General features: G+C 43.0%; 1 protein-coding gene across 26 annotated transcripts in view; it reads left to right on the plus strand.

Moving 5' to 3' along the window:
* Positions 1-20,886, plus strand: part of KALRN (kalirin RhoGEF kinase) — a 635,703-nt gene that overhangs the window by 369,103 nt on the left and 245,714 nt on the right. For 19 of the 26 annotated variants that reach the window (XM_070406353.1, XM_070406356.1, XM_070406366.1 and 16 more), the window contains exons 15-18: positions 2,460-2,626; positions 9,364-9,483; positions 15,661-15,879; positions 18,930-19,079. In XM_070406353.1, the coding sequence (XP_070262454.1) occupies positions 2,460-2,626; positions 9,364-9,483; positions 15,661-15,879; positions 18,930-19,079 (656 nt within the window). The remainder of the gene's footprint in view (positions 1-2,459; positions 2,627-9,363; positions 9,484-15,660; positions 15,880-18,929; positions 19,080-20,886) is intronic. The other 7 variants (XM_070406358.1, XM_070406367.1, XM_070406369.1 and 4 more) reach the window with 1 other exon arrangement.

Here is a 20,886-nt window from a genome sequence, read left to right on the forward strand (position 1 = left end):
TACCAATGGTAAGATTTTATGTTTACATTTTATACAAACTATTCCACAGTCCCATCAGTAATCAATAGTGAATGTGTTATAATTTCCCTAAGGGAAAGGAAAAAGTGGGAAAATGGGTAATTTTTAGACTATTAAAGGCCAGGCACTGTATATACTGGCACTTTATCTCTGAGACCTCACAACACGCTCAGAAGTCTTGGGATTCCCATTTTACCCAGGCTCAGAGAGGATATGGAGTTCAGATACCATGGATAGGTTACAGCCCATGGATTCAAAGTTACATCTGTCCTTCCCCAAAGCTCTCAGGTACTTCCTACCACTGCACATGGCCTGAGTTCCTCCCTAAAGAGGAACAGGTATTTATTGGGTGTATGAGTCAAGCACTTGGCTAGATCCTGAAGATGGGAAGAGGCATAAGACAGACTTGGATCTAGTATCAGAGATCCTGCATTTCTGCGAAAGCATGGACAAGTTAATAAGGGACAAGCCTCAATGCAAGTGTTCTGATGGAGGGATAAGAACAGGGCATTGTGGGAGCACATCAGAAACTTCAATACAACATTCTATAAGGAGACTGACAAACTATTTTATTACAAACCAGAGGCCCAATGCACGAAATTCGTTCATGGGTCAGGTCCTTAGGCCTGGCCGGCAATCAGGGCTGATCTGTGGGGTGACCAGCAGGGCGATGGGGGGGGCCCTGCTGGCACCCACCTTGGCTGGCCTGTGGCCTACAGGCTGGGGGCAGCTCCTGCATTGAGCATCTGCCCCCTGGTGGTCAGTGTGCATCATAGCAACCGGTCATTCCACCAGTTGTTCTGCTGTTTGGTCGATTTGCATATTAGCCTTTTATTATATAGGATACACTTCAATGCTTGATACAAAGAACAAACATTCTTGTTGCATTTCTGAGAGCCCCTGAGGAGGCTAATTAAGCCTCTGATTGGAAGTAATGTCAACACAAGAAAGCTATTTGCTGTTGATGGATGGATATGTGCCAACTGATGAGTTTTAACTGGGAGCCATTTCAATGTGTTGGAGGCAGTGGGAGAGAGCGGGGAGTTTCTATTCTTTTGGGTGCAGCTGGAGTAAGTATTCCTGTTTTCCCATTCTCAATCCACAACATGATGCGCTACTGAGGAGCACAGAGGTGTCCTAGGCATCGTCCTCACCCATTCCAGTTCCTGTGTTCATCTCTCAGAAAACAATCCAAGCGAGGTAGATGTGAAAGAAAGGCAGGCTGTGAGCCTCTTCTGGATGATGTCCTAAGCAGGTGGATGACCCCTTTGATGCGTTACTAGGTGTAGAGGCCTATTTAGCAGCAGTGTGGCAGGAGTGACCCATGAGCTTGCTGTAGAAAGACACTTTGCCCAAGCCCAGCATCCTAAACGTCAGAGACACGTGCAGAATGAAAACCAAGCTGGAAAAAACCCACATGGTATATGGAAGCAGGAAAGAGCATCTACTTCTGCAGATGGATTTTAATTAGATTTTCAGAAGGTAAACATGGGGTCAAGGGTCATCCCACTTAGCTGAGCACTGCAGATGTAGAAATGTTGTATTCCTTCTTATTTTTTATTTCAGTCAAGGAGATGCTCTACCTCATCCTCTCGGTAATTGAAAATAGTAAGTGGAGGGAGTTGACTGCCAAAAGGACAGGCTGCTCTTTTCTGTCTCCTGTGAATATTTCAGGAGCGAGGACTGGGAATTATGAAACTGACAGAAAAAAAATAAACATGAGAAGATACTGAAATTATTACCATGTAACACCAGAAAATTTCTTTCCCACTCTCCCATATTGTCATTATATAAAACACTATTTTTTGCCTCTATAGAAATGAATGTCCTTCCGCGAGTATAGCCGTCCCCTGTACTCCCCCGACTGTATGCTGCAGGTGTATCTGTGATGGCAGAGGTGAATGTCTGATGGTGTGAGAGCAATGGGGACATCTTCCAAATCAGATTTCTTTTTCAGTCAGCCATCCACTGAGATTGGTGGGCTCCCCAGCTGACCAGCTAACGAGAATGTGCCTTGGGCAGAAGTGCCTAAGACCGTCTTTTTGGGTTTGTTTTATATTTCCCAGTACGATCCAGAGGCTGGATTGTGACTATTCTGGGAGTTGGCAAATCCCCCCTCAGAGACTGCTGGGTGCTGTCTTGTCTGGGGATGGACTTCCAGGGAACCAGCTCTCTATAACACCAGTCGATATAAGGAGCTGACCATCTGTTGAAAAGTTAGTCCCAGGCAAAGGACCAGTTAACCCAAAAGAGATGCCATGTGGGAGCATCCCAAACAAAGCCCGTTATGGCCGTCTGACCACTTTCACAGACGGATGCATAGTAGTTGGGAGGGTGCTGATAATGGCCGTTTCTGAATTCCAGCTTTCATATGAATATTGAATGAAATGTAGTCTTTATGGTACTACCTGGTTTTTAATTGTTTATTTTTTTTAAATCAGGAATTGAGTTAATCTGTGAGAAAGACATTGATCTGGCAGCTCAGGTGCAAGAGCTACTGGAGTTCCTCCACGAGAAGCAGCATGAGCTGGAGCTCAATGCGGAACAGACGCATAAGCGGCTCGAGCAGTGCCTCCAACTGCGGCACCTCCAGGCTGAGGTCAAGCAGGTGAGCCTGGCTCCTCCACCTTCCACTCAGGCTTCCCACCCGGGCTTCCCAACGGGGCTGGGCCTGCTCCTCATATGGGGTGAGGCAGACAGAGCCACAGGTGTAACCAGACCTCAGAAATAGATACGTGAAGGAATGGTTGTATTAGCTTCTGAAAGCTGGGCTGCCATCTATTGGATCTGACAAACAGGTCTAAGGGTCCAGTGGCCCTAACAAGAAATGCATAATTCCTCTTTCATAACAATCTAAGGAGAGCATTCCTGAGTTGCCCTCAGTCACTGAAGGTGTTTCTCTTCCTTTGCATCCCCAATCCTGGCATACAGTTCATGGGAAATACAAATCCTTTATCAATAAGTATATGGAGCCTTTAGAGCTCGGTTGATTAATTTGGGGCCCCTGTGTGCCTAGTGTAGTCCCTGTCACATAGCTGATAGTCAATATGTGGTAGCAGTTGCCATCATTCTTTTCAGTGTGGTTCCGATAGCATTTTCTTACCACAATAAAGTCAATTTTAAAAAGGAAAAAGAGTTCTTATCTATATGAGATATGATACTAGCCATTTTTCTAAGGACATACCCAGGTCTCTAGGAATCTCTAGGGACATACAATGACCAATGGCACATTTAAAAAATACTACATATTTTACCCTTATGTACACTGACTGCTAGAGCTTTTAGATTTAAATCTATTCATGTACCCCAGGGAACAGAAACATCATATTTGATTTAATGATTGCTTGGTCCCTTGGAGTCAGGGTATTCCTTGCTAATGCCTATGTCTTAGTTATAACATTGTTATTTATTAAAGTGGACAAAAGTATCTTCTGTGCTCCCCTTCTCCCCCAGTCAGTGCTCAGCCAGAGCCCACACATGCTGTGCTAAAGATTCCCCACTGAGCCCCAGGCAAGACCAGATCAGAGCGCTGCCATCGAAATCGTTTTCCGCGTAGTTGCACTGGGAACCCGCGTGGCTCTCTGGAGAGAAATGTTATTCACGGGGACACGGTGGGAATCCCGGCAGGCCCGGAGCAGTGAGGAGAATACAAATCAGACACTCTTGGCAGTAATGATAGTACTTTCTTTCAAATGAGAAATATTTTTTCATTCGTGATCTCATTATAGGGGAAGTGGTGTATGTTTACTTCACAAATGAGGAAACTGAGGTACCATAGGATTAGTGCTCCCAGGGCCTCTTGACCAACTCAAGCTAAAACTTGCACCCAGGCCTCCTAAATCCAGGGCCCTACAATTTGCCTCTGCAAGACCCCACGCCCACCCTGGGGTTTCTGGGGAAAGAGAAAGAAGCCCTGCAGCAGCATGCAGTCTGGGTTTCCTTGGCCGCAGGCGTGGTTTACAGCTGGCAGCGAGGTGGCACCTGCCCGCTCACTCAGCGGGCTCCAGAGGTCATGAGGTCCTCTGCTCTGCATGCTGTTATTCCTGTCAGTGGACAGTGGCAGGGACGATCATCCGAACAAAACAGAGCAGATGAAAATTATCCCTATTTGACTTTGAAATGAATCTACTTTTGCTTTTGTTCCTGGTTTTTTACTTATTTATTGTTTTGCTCCAGCATTAATAGTGTAGAGCCAACACCCTAATTATGTTGTTTTTTGTGTGTGACTGATACGAAAATGGAAATGCATGTTCATCCTCCAAGTATACATCCTGTGTAGAATGGGGAGCTGGGATGATGATAACACAGTTTGTCAAATGGGAAAGTGAAACATCTATCTATGAATAATTCAGGCTTGACGAATGTCTGTGTACATTTGCATTCAGCATTGTATGAGTTGGAGAACCAAATCAGAACCCTCCTATGGGGCTGAGGAAACCCCGTCTCCCGCCATGCTCAGAATGACACACAGTGGGACTGGAGTTCCAGATGGGGCTGGATTGCTCGCATCAGAATTTAGGGAAACTGTGGAGGCCTTTGCAAAGGACAGCGGCCTTGGGGGTGACCAGGGACTGCTGTTCGGTCCAGCCACCATGCCTCATTAGACAGACTTGTTTTCCTAGTCGACGCAAGGCTCTTTCTCTAAAGAGTTGTCTGGTCCTGTTCAGAGCAGGCATTTGCGTTTGATGGAACTTGGTGGAGCAGGAAATATTGATTCAGAAGCTGTCGACACTTGGAAAGAGGGAGTTAATTTAGATGTCAGTATTGATCAATGGGGCTACATTTAGACACCAGCTTGAGAGTTTTCTTTTGAATATACTCTCAAAAAAAGAAAAGAATAAAAGGAAAAGGACATTTAATGGAAATGCCATCAATGGGGACAGAAAGGGAGAGAACAACAATGTGTTATTATACCGCTCTGTCATTAGAGCTCTCACAGAGGAAAGGTTGAGATGTGGCCATCATAACCTTAAGTGTTGTTATGTCACAGTTACATGAAACTGAAACTTTGAGGGGGACAATGCCACAGACATTAGACTGAAAATTATTTTCAAGTGTTCAGGACAAAGGAAATTGGTTAATGCAACTGATTTTTTTCCTGAGGGATTACCTAGGACTTTGTATGTAAGGTAAATGGCCCAGATACCTCCAGAAAAATGTTAAGTCTTAAAGGGCAACCACTTTCCTGATTACAGCCCATGGTCCAGGGCCCTAGATCACCCAGATGCCCCCTTTCTTCTAGAAAAGTCATTCAGATTTTTCACCAGACCCCACAGAATGCTCTGATTGCTTTCCAGGAAAATTGCTACTCTGGTAAGGATGATCTCACATTTATTTGATAATTCAGGAAGATTTGAATAGCCTATTTAATGGGCATAAAACTAAATGAATTTCCATATGTATTCCTGAAGAGCAGTGCATTTAGCAGAAAATAGGCCAAAGTGGATTTATAAGATTTGGGGGCTCTAAGCAATGGGGAAAGAAACCACATGTATTTGTCTACTAAAGATATTGACTTAGATTGCCCTATGGGGCAAATACTGGCCAAAATTTGCATAGTGTCAAGATGGACATTCAAAACAAAGGAGAAAAATATTATCCTGTTCTCATATTCCTGTCGAGAATACTGTGTTCAATTGGGTTCACTATACCTAGAACTTAGAAAAGAGTTGGAATAAATCCAAAAAAGAGGCAACCACTATCCATTTCTCTCAAAGTGGCGATAATGAAGAAGACACATGGTCATGGCTTATAAAACCATGATGGATGAACCCATACAGTCTCAAACATCGTGAATCTTTAGAACTAAGAAACATTGAAACCATGAGAGGCTCCCAGTTACCATCTGAGGGGCTGATGGTTTTCCTGTGGCTGGGGTTTCAGAAGTGGCTGTGCCTCGTGATGATATCTGCAGTCGCAGACCTTGGAGTCAATGGCTTTGAGTGCAACCTCACAGACTTATTGTCAGCATGACCTAGAGAACACAGCCATGTACCTGCAGCTTTCTCAGCCCACGTGGTGGCAGGGTCCACCTGCCCAGCTTGGATGGCTTCCTCGTTTGTGGACATCCACATCCAGTTAACTAAACAAGTCTCCTAACCCAGTTCGCTGAGCTTTCTTGGCCTAAGGAAGCAATAGATTTCCATTTCTGTTCCCCCTCTCAGCTCTGACTGAGTCCCCAAGCATCCATACTCTTTCATTCCCTCATTTCTGGAAGCTAAGTTCTCTGGTATACTATGGTTATAGGGACAGTCCCAGAATGTTGAAAGAAGTATGAAATGTTAGGGCTCAAAGTGACCTTCAAAGATCATCTAACCTATAGGTAAACTGTTGCCTCAGTGATTGATCAGCATAAAATGTTCACTTGATGGATTATATGTTATGGTTTGCAAAGTACTGTCACATTAATTATTTTATTTCATCTTTGCCCTGTGACTTAGGCAAGCAAGGGGTTACCATTTTACAGAAAAGAAAACTGAGCCTCAGAGAGATGAAATGTTTCCAAACTCACACAGCTCAAGATGGTAGAACCAACACTTTCTCATTTTTATTATAATATTTCTTCTACTACCTTGCATTCATTTGAATGCTCACCAAAGAATAAATAACCAACCTTGTGAACCAGGAACACTAAGGACTATAGTAATAGAGAATTACACCAACAAGAATTGTCATTAATCAGAGTACAAAGAATGATGATAACAAAATAGCTAAGATACCTACCGAACATCAGGAGGGCCAGAATACACCAATAAATACTACAAATACTGGGACAAAAATTAATATTCCCAGACTTTCTCTCTTCTCATTGTGAGAGGTACAAATGAAGAATCATAGCATTACCTGGCTTTGCTCCAGAACTAAAAATGATCACCACCTCTATTATCCTGCTATGTTGCATCAACCCTGATTACAGAGGGTGACGGTACTGCTATCCTAACCTTACAAATGAGAAAACTGAGACTCAGAGGGTTAGTAACAAAGCCAGGTGTGCTGACTTCAGATTTTGTGCTCTTTCTATACTATCTCAGTTCTGCTTCTAGGACTAACTCAATCATAGGGATCAGTCTCACCCTGACTGAACCTGAGGATGGATATAAACTGCCATGCATTTTTTATCTTCCTAAAATCAAGTCTCCCGCTTTAAAGTCCTGCAATGCCTTTATAAACAGTGTTTGGGAAATAAAAGTGAGCAAGGATGTCAGAGATATGGCATGATTTAATGAAAGAGGTAAAGGCTGGAGCCCACAATATTTCTAAATGGAAAAGTTGGTAAATGGGGATCCCACAACCACAGCTACAACTGATGTTTCAGTTGGCTAAGACTGGAGAGGAACATCTCCTCAGGAGGCCCGAATCAAATTGCCCCTCCAGCATTGATTTGTGATGTATGTGGAGAAAATGTTTCTCTGACACTCTCAGATTAATCTTGAACCAAGCAAAAAGCAATGAATCATGGCAGAAGGACTACATAGTTCAGAAATGTACATTGAGAGGTCCCTTTTGCAAAAAGATGAAGCATTTGGAGCACACAATCCGTGTATGCTTGCACCCAAACTTACAGGCAGCTTTGGGAAGTCATTCGCCCCTCGAGCCAGCCAGCCATAGTACACCAGTGGCGTCGGAGATTTCACACATACACTCTGAGCAGTTATTTCCTGCAACTATTTGCTGTACAATAGTTGTACCTCATCCATAATCTGCCAGACCGGCCATAAATTAACATCTCAATCCAGAGAGCCCTGCTTCAGCGGGATGTCTGCCCCCAAATTATCCATGCACGATATGGCTCCAGTCATTGTCTGCCCAAGGAGGAAATTGGCAAAATGTCTATGAGGGTTATGGCCTAGGAAACCAGGCTGAGTATTTTTCTAATTGTTTAACATGAAGAAGTTGAGAGGAGAAAGTAATATTCTGAAACAGATTGTGGTGACTTCTGTTTGTGTGGAAGTGACAGATATGTGGTATTTACTGAGTTTGACATTTCAAAAGAATTTTTTCTCCAATAAAACTCTCAGATTTCCTAATAAAGAAAATACTTGGCAATTTGCTGGTGACCAGACACAAGGTAGATTTTCAAGGCCTGATTCTTCCAGGTTGATTATTTGTGCTAACACTATTAGCTGGATAATTGTACATGCCCATTTCACCTAGGTCCTAGGACTGTCTAGACCATGGTTCTCAACCTTCCTAATGCCGCGACCCTTTAATACAGTTCCTCATGTTGTGGTAACCCCCAACCATAAAATTATTTTTGTTGCTACTTTATAACTGTAATTTTGCTACTGTTATGAATCGTAATGTAAATATCTGATATGCAGGATGTATTTAGGCGACCCCTGTGAAAGGGTCGTTCGACCCCCAAAGGGGTCGCGACCCACAGGTTGAGAATCGCTGGTCTAGATGGTGTCAGCTGTTTCTCCTTCTACGCTAATATTCCCTCGCTGAGGACTAATTAAGGTCACCTAGAAATTTTACTCAGCTGAGTCCTAGCCTCTAAATCAATTATAACTTATTCTCCCTTTTTCTAATTTTCCCGTTATGGATTATTTACACTATTTTGCTTGTTTTCTTTATCCTCCTTCCTCCTCCCTCCTTTGGGTTGCTTACCTGCCAAAGCTCAAGCCTGTCTACCTTGGCTATTTTGCAGGGCATGGGAGGTTGGACCCACTTCTTAGGTGTGACCTGGGTGTTCGCCATAGATAACCCCTCAACTCTTTCAAAAACTTTACTGCATACCCTTCATATGCTGGATACTGTGCTGGGCACTATACGAGATGAAAATGTGACTAATAGAATACTCTGCTCTTCTGGAAGTTTACCTTCTAAGGGGAGAATTGAAACATAGGTCGGAATAATTGACCAAAGGCAGCCTGAGGTGAGCGCCACAAAGGTGGTACGTGCCAAATGGTATGGCTGTGCTAGGTGACCCAGAGGTCCTTTCTAATGGGAGTGACTAGGTTGGTAGATTTCAAGACGTTATTACCATTTAAAATGGGCCTTTAAAAAAGAAAAGGGTACCAACAGAGGGAGCTTATTTATACCATTCTGTGTTCCAGGAGGAACTTCAGAAATGGACATACAATGCAGTCAGATAAAGTAATGTTTAAATTAAGTGGGTGAGAAAATCGGGACCGAGGCATGATAAAGGTAGGAAAGAATATATGAAGCTGGGAATGAGGTTGGTCCTTAAGGTAAGATTAGGAAGATGACCAACTTAATTATCCAGACCCATCCTGTGGGTGGCAGATAGAGAGCTCTCTGACTGAAGGGCCTATCAGAGAAGGCCACAGCTCTGGGGAAGTTGCAAAGGCCGTTCACCTGTGCTCCTGTCCGACTCCCTAGGTCCTGGGATGGATCCGCAATGGGGAGTCGATGCTGAACGCCAGCCTGGTCAACGCCAGCTCCTTGTCTGAAGCGGAGCAGCTGCAGCGGGAGCACGAGCAGTTCCAGTTGGCCATCGAGGTAACACCCACATCTGGCTGCACCGCCCTCCCCTCCCCTTTCTGTTCTGTGGTTCAAGTGGGACGATTTCTCATGTGTGGGTGTCCCTTTATGTAATGATGCCCTCACTCTTCCTAGTGAAATGGTCCAGGGAGCCTCCCTACTCTCCAGGAATTGATGGAGAAGCCAATGCAGGGTTTACGCTCCCTAACCCCCACAAGGAGGCCTGGTTTTAGAACTCAAGTATTCACACTACAAACATGGATTTGCTTTCTTTCTAATTGGTACCTTTAACCTTCAAGCCCCCTGGTGCATTGAGTTTTTTATTCCTTGTGGACTATGCACCATGTGAGAAATGTAAAGGTCACACAGAATTGAGGATGAACAAGTGAAAGAGTCATTAGTAAATTAGGATTCCATGTTAAACGCTTAGCTTACATGTAAGGTTGATTCCATTGTCAGATTCGGCCTTTTTACAAGAACAGCGATCACAGGAGCAGACAGCGCTGGATGGGTTGCTCCACTGAGAGTAGTTGTTCAGTGATGCTGCTTTTAAAATAAAACTCCACTTATGATCATCTAATATAAGTCTTATCTTACTTTAAATAATACCTTTAATGATCTTTTCTGCTAGAACATTATCCTTCCCAAAGAGACTTGAGCTGATTGCTTTAGCGTGGTGTCAGGGAAAATGGTAGGAAATGAGACATGGGAATGATATTAAAATAAAATAAGCTCAATACCAATGGGAAAAGAGATAAAGAAGGAAAACGTCAAAGACATTCATTACTTATGGTTCAGCATAAATTTTGACCCACTTCTGAGTGTGTTACAAATGCAAAGTGTTATCTTCTACAAAAAATTATTGTTATTGAGAATTTTCTACTACAGTGATACAATTTTAACTGTTCATGCCAATAAGTATATGGTTAATACAGTAATCCAGTTGATTGCCACTCATTTTTAAACTAGTGGTTGATTGATTTCAACCATTTAATTTTCTAATTAAATGGTCCTTAAGGTAAGATTAGGAAGATGACCAACTTAATTATCCAGACCCATCCTGTGGGTGGCAGATAGAGAGCTCTCTGACTGAAGGGCCTATCAGAGAAGGCCACAGCTCTGGGGAAGTTGCAAAGGCCGTTCACCTGTGCTCCTGTCCGACTCCCTAGGTCCTGGGATGGATCCGCAATGGGGGGAGTTTCTAAAAACCATCTATACATGTAAAAATAGCATGAACGTGAATGGCATGTTTCTATAAGATTTCTGATATATTCTCAGGAACAGCTGCTAGTACTAGGATACTGTTTGGGATTTAAGCCTGTAAAATATACTGTATATTACCCACACCGTATGGGCACAAATAATTTTCTAGGGAAGAACTAGCCAGAAGAGAGAAGTCTTATTATCGCTAGCTGTCTCTGTGGCATTTTACTGGCATGCCCACACATGAGAGGCTGGGAACTATTTACCGTAAAGAAAAAATCAGGACTGGGGCTGCAGTCAAGAATCAGGCACCCAGTGGACAAGGCCCAGGGAGAGGAGCAGTGTGGAGAACGAAGGTTTGCCTGTCAGACCGGAGGAATGCCATCAGGCTGGGAGGGATGCTGAGCAGGAGCAGACGGCTCTTGGCCATACCTCCTCCTTGTTTATATTGCATGTGAAAGTTTATGTACCTGGCAGGTAATTCAATTTTAAGTCCCTTAATCAGACATTGGGAAAGTAAAACCGAATGTCATGACGCACTTGAGCATCTCAGTGAGCTAGTGGAAAATAGTGGGTGAAAGCATTTGCAACTCTATCTAAATGACTAACTCTGACATGACTTGCATATGCATCATGTGTTAATTTGTGGTAGATGCCGTTGCATCCTTACAGAATGAAGGCTCACTAAGCATAGATGTCTCTTAAATGCTTGGGTGCAACTTGATCAGATGTTCTTGGAATTGATGTTGAGCTAGAGGCCCTTGTAGAGTTTGCCTATGGTTTCAGGAGGACATGGCAGAGCAGATAGGATTTCTGGAAGATCTTGGGAATGCAGGATAGGCAGGGTCTGTAGCATGGCTAGAATAATGATGAGAACAGAACCAGAATTTCAACGTACACTCCTCCTTCAGGTGGCCTTGTGCTTCTCTCTAAACATGTCCGTTTACTAGTACAGCGGGTTCTGCATGGGGGGAATATGCCATGGATGATTTAAGCACTTTGAAGGCAGATCTAACTAGTCTGGTTCGGCTTAACCCATTCTGTTGGTGTTACCGGAAGCCTTTACAATGATTGCTGATAGGGAGCATAATTTGACTTCTTGGGCCCTCAGAAGGAACCCCGGATTCCAGAAAGGAAAATAAAATAGCTGTAGGTAGGGTGACCATATAATTTATTGCTAAAATAGAGACATTTTTAAGAGTGAAGGATGGAAATATTTATAACTAAGCCAGAAAACAGGCATATACAGAACTATCCTGGGCAAACCAGAATTTGCTCACACTCGCCTGGGTGGCCTCATCAATTTTAAGGTTTTGGTCCCACAAAAGGAGGTCAGAATTTTTACCTGAAGTGGCCTTGGTTTCAGGAACACTCCCCAGAGCCATTCAGAACGGAGAGTAGTAGACAGTGCATACAGAAGCATAGTTTTATCAGCAAACCTGGATTATTGTGTGGTAGTATCCAAGATGTGTGGCTGATGTGCCTTCAAGGACTGTGAACACCATAGAGAAAAACTTGATTTTAAATTCCATTTTTATCTGAAATCCTCTTACAGATGTCAAGCTTAAGCATTATGGTAGACTGAGTTAAGTAATAGTGATCCAGTAGTTGTAACTGGTTAATAAATTCAGTTGATATGGTTCCATTTTCTTCCGTGTTCTGCTACTAAATATTAACATCTTTGATAATCCATGTCTTAAAGATATAGCAATCAATAGGATTAGATAAGAAGAAATAAATGCAAAATAATTACTCAGACCTAGCAATGCAAAGGGTTGTCATATGTCATGTACATAAGAGGTTATCATTTTGGAAATTACAGGAGGAAAGGGTTCCCAGGACTATTAGATGATAATGAATTTTAGGAAAAACAAGAGGATTTATTACATAGCATAAATTACAGGAAAATTAAAGTTATTCCTCCTCTGTCAGAGAAAAAGACATAATAACAGGTTCATGATGACAATTATTTGCTGGTTTCATATACTGAGGGGAGGCCAGATAATTATCATAATTGCTAAATGATCACTTGGTGGGCCCTTCCTCTAAATGAGACACTGTAGATGTAGATACCATTCCGATTGCTCAAGATGTGATGTGACATAGTGGAAAGGACATAGGTTTGGGAATAGATCAAACCTGAATCTTATTTCTGGTTTTATCACTTCCTTGGTTGTACATTTTTGGGCAAGTCATTTAACCAGCTGAGCCTTAGTTTCTTAATCTGTGAAAAGGGAATAGTAATATTTACCTGTGGTGGTGTCATGAGAACTAGAAAAGAACATGCATAAGCACAGTGCCTAGCACAGAGTACACAGCTGGTTAAATGACAGGTATTCAAGTGAGTTTTTAAATAGTCCTTGCCTGAGAGTTCCACAGAATAAGTAAGGAGAATCAGTCAAGGGTTGGACGAGTGATATAGTTCAGAAGAGGGTAGTTTTGGTGAGGCTCAGGCTGTCTGGAAAGGCCACTTTGAAGGAGGTCAGAGGAGTGTCAAAGGGCGACTGGAACATAGATGGGGAGGAAGACTGAAGGCAACAAAAACAAAAAGAGTATGGTGTGTTTTCAAAGCGTGTTTGTAAGGAAATAGGAGGTTATAATGGCATGGAAGTTATTAGGACCACATTTTGAAGCTTTAAATGACTTGGTCGCCCTAGCTGCTTTGGCTCAGTGGATAGAGTGTCGGCCTGTGGACTGAAGGGTCCCGGGTTCGATTCCGGTCAAGGGCACATGAGTTGCAGGCTCGATCCCCAGTAGGGGGCATGCGGGAGGCAGCCAATCAATAATTCTCTCTCATCATTGATGTTTCCATCTATCTCTCCCTCTCCCTTTCTTTCTGAAATTAATAAAAAATAAATAAATAAAAATAAATGACATGGTCTAAAGTTTGGGCTTAATTTCCTAGCAATGAGGGAACTACTGAAGACATTTGAATTGAAAGAAGGGAGAGAGGTTTATAGCATAAAATTCAAGATTTAGCGCTGAAAAGGACATCAGAAATCACTTAATCCAAGCACTTCCTACTACAAAAAATGAATCTGTCAGCAATGCAAGGGATGGGTTGAACGGAGTAGACATGGAAGGCAAGACGACTAGTTGGGTGACCAGCACAGCAGTCTAGTTAGGAGGTGGTGAGGGCTGGACTGGGATTCGGGGTGAGGAACAGCAGACAAGGTGGTGATGAGATTGTGATGTTAGGTGGCAGAGAGGAGGGCACCGTCCGCAGAATTGGAAAGTGCCCTGGGAGGACTGTTTTAGAGGAAGGAGGAGTTTAGTTTAGATGTGGAACTGGAGGAGATGTCTGGGAGGAAGGTGGAGGCTCTGACAGGACAGTAAAAACATTCCCATTTATTGGTGAGGGGTCCTCCCCTCTCTAGGAAGATCTTTCACTCCTTCACTGAGAATGCATCTTTGTAGGCAACTAACTAACATGAGCGGACAGATAGATCCACTGAGTCGGTGCTGCTGACCTGGGTGAGAGGTGTAGCAGGCAGCTTCCCCTCAGATCCAAAGACAAAGATAAGGGGTCAGGTGTTGAGGTGAGAGATGTAGGCTGGGGAGTCGTTTACAAAGAGGAGAAATGGAAATCAAGGAAAGAGATAAGAGCTCTGCAGAAGTAAAAAAAAAAAAAAAAAAAAAAGAGGACAGGCCTTGGGGCACCTCCACATTTAGGAGACAGGAAAAGAAAATGCTGCCAATAAGTAAAACAGAGAAAGAAACCAGGGATTTATAGCGGGTCGTTTCAGCCCATTAGTTTACTTTTTCCAGCTGCGTTCAGCAATTAGGAACCCAAGTGCTGATGTGGTCATCAGGCTTGAAGGCTGGCTCGGTGGCAAAGCAAGGGAATAAGGACGTCTAGTCTGCTAGAGGAGGTGGTGCTGACAGAGCTAACACTGGGTACAGATTTCAGAGACGAGGAAGGGAAGCCAGGAGGTGGTTGATAGACTAGAAAAATGAATAGCGCTGTGTGGGTTGCTGTGTAGGATGAGGTGAAGGGGGAGTGGAGGTGAAAAGGAGGGAGGTTGTCCTCACACACAGGGAGTGCAGAAAGGATGTGCTCTTAGGGGCTGTCCTAGCACTGCTGCCCGAGAAGAAGGGCAGAAATAATTCCAGAGTCAGTTACCGGGCTTCTAGCTGATCATTTTCACTGCCAGCGGAGCCACACTTTCCTAAAATTGCAAAAGCCGGATTCCTGCTGCGCCATTGGGTTGAAATCATCCCAGTAGTTGAGGCCACCCAGTCCTCCAGCCTGGTCTCACCACCTCCTACAGTTACATGTAAACTCAGGGAATGCAAACCACATTGAGCCTGAATAAGAACATGAGCCTTCTACTATATATATTACCCTAAAGGCAAACGCACATAATGCAGTAATGTGAGGATTACGTGTGGAGCTGAATTGTCTACTGTACTGCTCAGTTCCCTTGGTGAGGTTGCTAGGGGATGGTGTGAGATGCTACTCTCCTGCTTTATTAATCTGCCAAATGTATTCCTTCGACTGCAGTCCTTTTCAGCTGATGTTACTGTTTAACATGTTTGCGTGTCGGCCCAGATTTCTGTTACGTGGGGATTTTTTTGAGCTGTGTTTATTTGATCTGTAAAATGGGATGCATTGTGATGAACAATTTTGTGATTAGATTTGAAAAGGAACTTTAACGTATGAGCCCATCAGAGAGCAGATTTATACACAACTGTTGTTTCTCTGCTTCAGACACTGAAATGTCTTTAAGACCCAGAGTGATGCAAGTAGAAGAGAAAGGAGTGGGGACAGGAGTTAGGGACCTGAGCAATTAGTTAATGAAAATGTATGATTTTCTTTTTAAAAAATATGCTTTGAACAATGATGTAATTGTCATTGTGACAAAATGTTTGAATCAGTCATTTAAAGCTCTTTAACTTCTCTGCATCTTTCCACTCACGCCTCACTCCACCCCCTCCCATACCACGCCTGGGTCGTTCCCACGGACCTTTCTCTCCTCCCCTTGTGCCCAGTCCCTCTTTCATGCCACTTCCTTGCAGAAGACGCACCAGAGCGCCCTGCAGGTGCAGCAGAAAGCTGAGGCGCTGCTACAGGCCGGCCACTACGACGCAGATGCCATTCGGGAATGTGCGGAGAAGGTGGCCCTCCACTGGCAGCAGCTCATGCTGAAGATGGAAGACCGGCTGAAACTGGTCAATGCCTCTGTGGCCTTTTACAAAACCTCTGAGCAGGTGAGGGAAAGGGCTGGGGGATTTGTGAGGCTGAGAGTGGCAGAGGATTGTTTTCTGCCTCACACTGCCAATCTGCAGTACCTACCACAGCAAGAAGCCAGTCCTCTCAGTACTAACCTTTGAGAAGAGGAAAATGATTTGTGGCTTCCTTATAATGCTTTCCATTAGAGAAGTGGACCATATGATTTGCTTCTATAAATTTCTCAGACTCCTTGGATCTAGCTGTTGAAATAGAAATGCTAGATTGGAGTGGAATATTAGTCAGCTATTGCCACAATAATGCTGTGTAACACATCACCCCAAAACTCAGTGGTATAAAACAATAAGCATTCATTTCTTTTGCATAAGTTTCTGGAGCTCAACTGGTCTTGACTGAGCTTTGTGGAGCTGGCTCCAAGCTGCAGATTGGGGCTAGATCTGTTCCCATGTCTCTTATCCTCCTTGAACAAGGACACATTTAGGGCGAAAGGCAGAAATCCAAGAGCCCAAAATCTTCTGTGAAAGTGCCCTTCAAGTCTCTGCTTATGTCACATGCTCTAACATCCTTTTGGCCAAAACAAGTCATGTGGCCAAGCCAACATCAATAATGCAGAGAAGTATGTACCTCCCATGGAATTTGGGAAAGGACAATTAGCTGAACATAATCTCATTTACCACAATCAGGCACTATGTACTGCTTGAAAAACATACAGTTCTTTTACTCACAGGGCTCTCAGTCTAATGGGGGAAACAAGGCTCCCTGTCATGAGAACTATGAGCCTACTGGCAGGATGGTGTCGCTGTGGGAGAAAAGGCAGGGTCATAAAGATGCAGACCTATTACCATTACATCTGTTCAGCAATATACACAAGAGCTAAGAGGATTTTTAAATGATTTGGGTGCTGTTAGGGAATTCTTTCTATGAAATAGAGGTTTCAAACAGAAGTAATTTTATTCCATGTAAAATACTTTCCCTCATTCCAAGTGCTCCCTAGGAGAAATAGATCGGAGAAACGTTCTCTTCTGGGTGGCCGTGGGGAAGTGTCGAGGAGCAAAGGCAGCCTGTCTGTGAGAGGGCCCTGCAGCCAGTGTTTCGGTCTCAGTCCTGCCTTCTTTTGCTTCAGAGAGATGATGCCTTCAGAAGTGGGAGCAGCAAAGGCGATAAAGAGCTTCCCCGGTTGATCTATAAATTCAACATAGTCCCAATCAGATCCCAGCAAGCATTTTTGTAAAAATTGGCATGCTGATTCTAAGATTTACATAGAAATGCAAAGAACCTAGAGTAGCCATAACAACTTTGAAAAGGAAGAGCGAAGTTGAAGGAGTTACACCAGCTGATTGTGAGACTTGCCCTAAAGCTGCAGTGATCAAGCAGAATGGTGCTGGGTGTAAGAATAGACTCCATGGAACAGAATAGAGGTTCCAGGAGTAGACCCACATCTGTACAGTCAGTTAATTTTTGACAAAGAATTAATTTAATAAATAAAGTCTTTTTTAAATTCTTTATTGTTTAAAGTATTACATGAGTCTCCTTTTCCCCCCCATTGACCTCTCCCCTGCCACCCCCACCCCAAGCACAAGCCCTTACCCCCCATCTCAGTCTTGGACTGTCTGTGTCGATTGGTTTTGCTCATATGCATGCATACAAGTCCTTTGGTCTTAAACAGATGAATCTGGACAACTGAATATTCATATAAAATGAGGCTAATCCTTCTCTACTATCATACACAAATTTTAATTTGAAACATATCAAGGTACTAAAGAGGTCAGAGCACTAGATTAAGAATCAGGAAATTTGACCCTGAACTAATGTTGCTAAAGGTCACTTTATCTCTCAAGAAATCTGTTTCTCTGCCTATTAAACTAAAGGATTTATGCTTTATAATCTTTTCAGCTTTCAAACTGATTGGTTTTAAGTCCGATACTATCACAGGACAGGTGTCAAGTACTCTTTTTTCTTAGAGTTTTTGAACATATAATGTTTTCTCTCAAGGTGTGAGCATCCTGAATGTGTTCCTACCTTGCCAAGACAGAGATGGGTGGTACTGGGGGAGCCAATTCGAGTTCAGCGACAGGTCTCTCACGCCTGGGAAGCCTGTTGGCTACGAGGGTGTCCTGCCTGGGACATCTTTCAGCTCAGTTCATAACTCAGTACATGTCCCATCCAGCGCCACACTCTTCATCAGAAGAGATGACTTTCTCAGTCCGAGGAGGCCAAGGATAATAGCTGTTCGCACCTGCCAAAGCCAAGCAAGCGATCCAAGCCTGCTGAAGGGAAGCCCAGGAGCATGAGTTCTATTTCCCACATCCTTCCCTAGGCCCTGACACTGGGCTGCCTGGTCTCCTAACTTTCCCTCCAAGCTCCATTCGAAGCTTTTGTTCTTTTGTTCATTTATAAGGCACTTAATAGCATGGCCTCTCGGTACTTTCCGAACTGAGAAAGCTCCTTAACTTTCTTTGAGATTAACCCAAATTTGTATCCCTCTGAAGGAAATATACATTTTGTAATAGAAGATGGAGATGTCATTGCCATATGGTAGTGACAATAATGTCTTGAGACATTTTTGCTGGGATATTTTTCCATGGGGAGGGGAAAGATAGCATTCATTTATGGCCCATAAGACACAATATACAGGCAACTTCCTTCTTTACCTCTGCTTGAAACTACTTCCTGCAGGGCAATTTCAGATGGTTGGGCACCCTGAGTATCTCCACCAAACCTCATTTTCCTGTACTACCTAATTCACAGAGTTATCGTAAAGTTATGGCAACATAATATGTATTTTTTAAATCCTCAAAAAGTAGTAATCTGTCTTTAGTCATTGATTATCAGAAGATGATTTCAAAATCCACATCTCAGTCTTGGACTGTCTCCCAAGGTCCAGACGCTGGGTCTCCCTGCCTCCTGGACTTCCCTCAGATCCCCAGGGGCACTGCATGCCCTCAGTCTACAAACAGAACTTCGAATAAAAAAGTGTGCATCTGTGCAGGGTTCTCTCTACTAAAGGTCCTCACAAAATACTTCCCAACTGATTAATTAACTGAGTCTTTTTCCCCCCACGATTCATTAGGTCTGTAGTGTCCTGGAGAGCTTAGAGCAGGAATACCGGAGAGATGAGGACTGGTGTGGTGGACGAGATAAACTGGGGCCAGCAGCAGAGATCGACCACGTCATTCCACTCATCAGTAAACATCTGGAACAAAAGGAGGCCTTTCTTAAGGTCAGAGCACTTTGTCATCCAAGGTCTGGGACTTTAGGCTGTTTTTCTATCTACCTTCTCTCTCTCCCTTTCTCCCCCTGTCCCTCCTCCTCCTCTTCCTCCTTCTCTCTCTCTTTCTGTCCCACCCCCACTCTCACAAACACTGCTTCACAAGGGCTTTCCATACCCCTGTTTTTCTAGCTTCATATCTGAAAGGGAGTAGTTGTAAAGAAGATATTGGCTGGTTAACTTGAAAGGTCACACTTCAAATATTTCTTTTTTTCCTCTCAGTACTTTTTGTATAATTAGGCAGTTAGGATATGCTATTACTGCTGGTGCCGGGTTCAGATATCCTGAAATCCCATTGATGTTAATTGAGAAAAATACTTTCCCTCAGTTATGTTTGGTTTATTAAAATATTCTTAATTGAAATATGTAAACCTAGATATAAATCAATATTAAAAGATAAATGATAATATAAACAATATTACAGTGTAAATCTTTTGTAAATGAATAATACAATATTTAGGGAAAGAATTAAAAGAAATAAATGTAGACATCTTATTTATTTATCAATTTAAAAGTTATCCATTATTGATCACTGTGTAGTCTGCTGCATGAAGAGAGGAATACCTTGTTTTGTTCCTTTGTTCCTAATAGAGCTCTAGCTTTCCAGGGAGAAGCCCCGGCTGCTCTGAACAGGCTCTCAGTGTGTGGGAGTCCTCCCAGCCCTCTTCCCTCCGGCCTTTGATCTTCTCTCCGACGGGTCTTCTGTGCTAAAACTTATCTCAAGGCTCCATTTACTCTCAGATGTCTTGCTTTCATGTTCTGCTTCCTCTCAGGTTTCTGAAAGTACAAAAGAGAATTTTTATACTTTGACATATTGCCACTGATTTTCTACAACTCTGTAATTAACTGCCTTTTTTTATTATTAGGAATTTTCTCTACTGGAACACCTCTTTGAGTTTTATTTTTATTCTTTGTTATTCCCCTGTCCTTCCTCCCATCTAGTTGGTGTCTGCACCTGCATTCAATCAGAACCCCTAGTGATCAGCTCTTACTAATGAGATTCAGTAGAAATTCTTCTATACAGGGCTTAAGATGACTTTAAAAGTCTTCCCTGTTATAAAACACAATTTAAAACAAAACAACTTAAGTAGAGCATATGAAAAATTTTAAATAGAGATATAAAGATAGTTCTTCATAAAATTAAGTGCTTCTTTTTAAGAAGGAAAAAAAAAAACCCCTGTTCTGGTTAGATGTTTTCCGACATGCCTACACCTGTAATTGAGAAAGTCCCTGCTGTTGTGGGAAGTGTGTGCCCAGTGGACAGGACATGGAGCTCTCCATCTGTGTGCATTAGTTGGTTATTTGGGATTTCTTAGCTTTGGACCACCCTCCAGCTGCTAAATTCGTAGCTTCTGGATGGACCCACCAGCAGTCTTTGACCAGAGCTCTTAGAAGCCATTGTTGCTAATGCAGCATTTAGAATATTTTACATTATATAATTTGTAGAATAAGATGCTAACTGTACAAAGATTTTTAAATTGTATAGTTTTGTCATTTCCGAAAACTGGATTAAAAATTAGTGGACTACCATGTATTACTTCTACAATCAGGAAAAAAAAAAAACCACTGCTTTTTAAAAGAAATTCAGAACATCTGTGGTCTTGAGAGAAATTAGAAACACTGTCAGTGAACCTAGAGTCTAGCCTTGACTTGCTTCATGACTCCTGCCCTTTCAGGACTTCAGTTTCCTCTGTGGGTACAACAGCGTGGGACACACCTGTCTTCTCTGCCACCCCTGCTAGTGTGGGTCTTACATGGC

This window comes from Myotis yumanensis, unplaced genomic scaffold (assembly GCF_028538775.1).
Source record: "Myotis yumanensis isolate MYYU_CA2020_CCGP unplaced genomic scaffold, mMyoYum1.0.hap1 SCAF_2, whole genome shotgun sequence".
NCBI classification, from domain to species: domain Eukaryota; kingdom Metazoa; phylum Chordata; class Mammalia; order Chiroptera; family Vespertilionidae; genus Myotis; species Myotis yumanensis.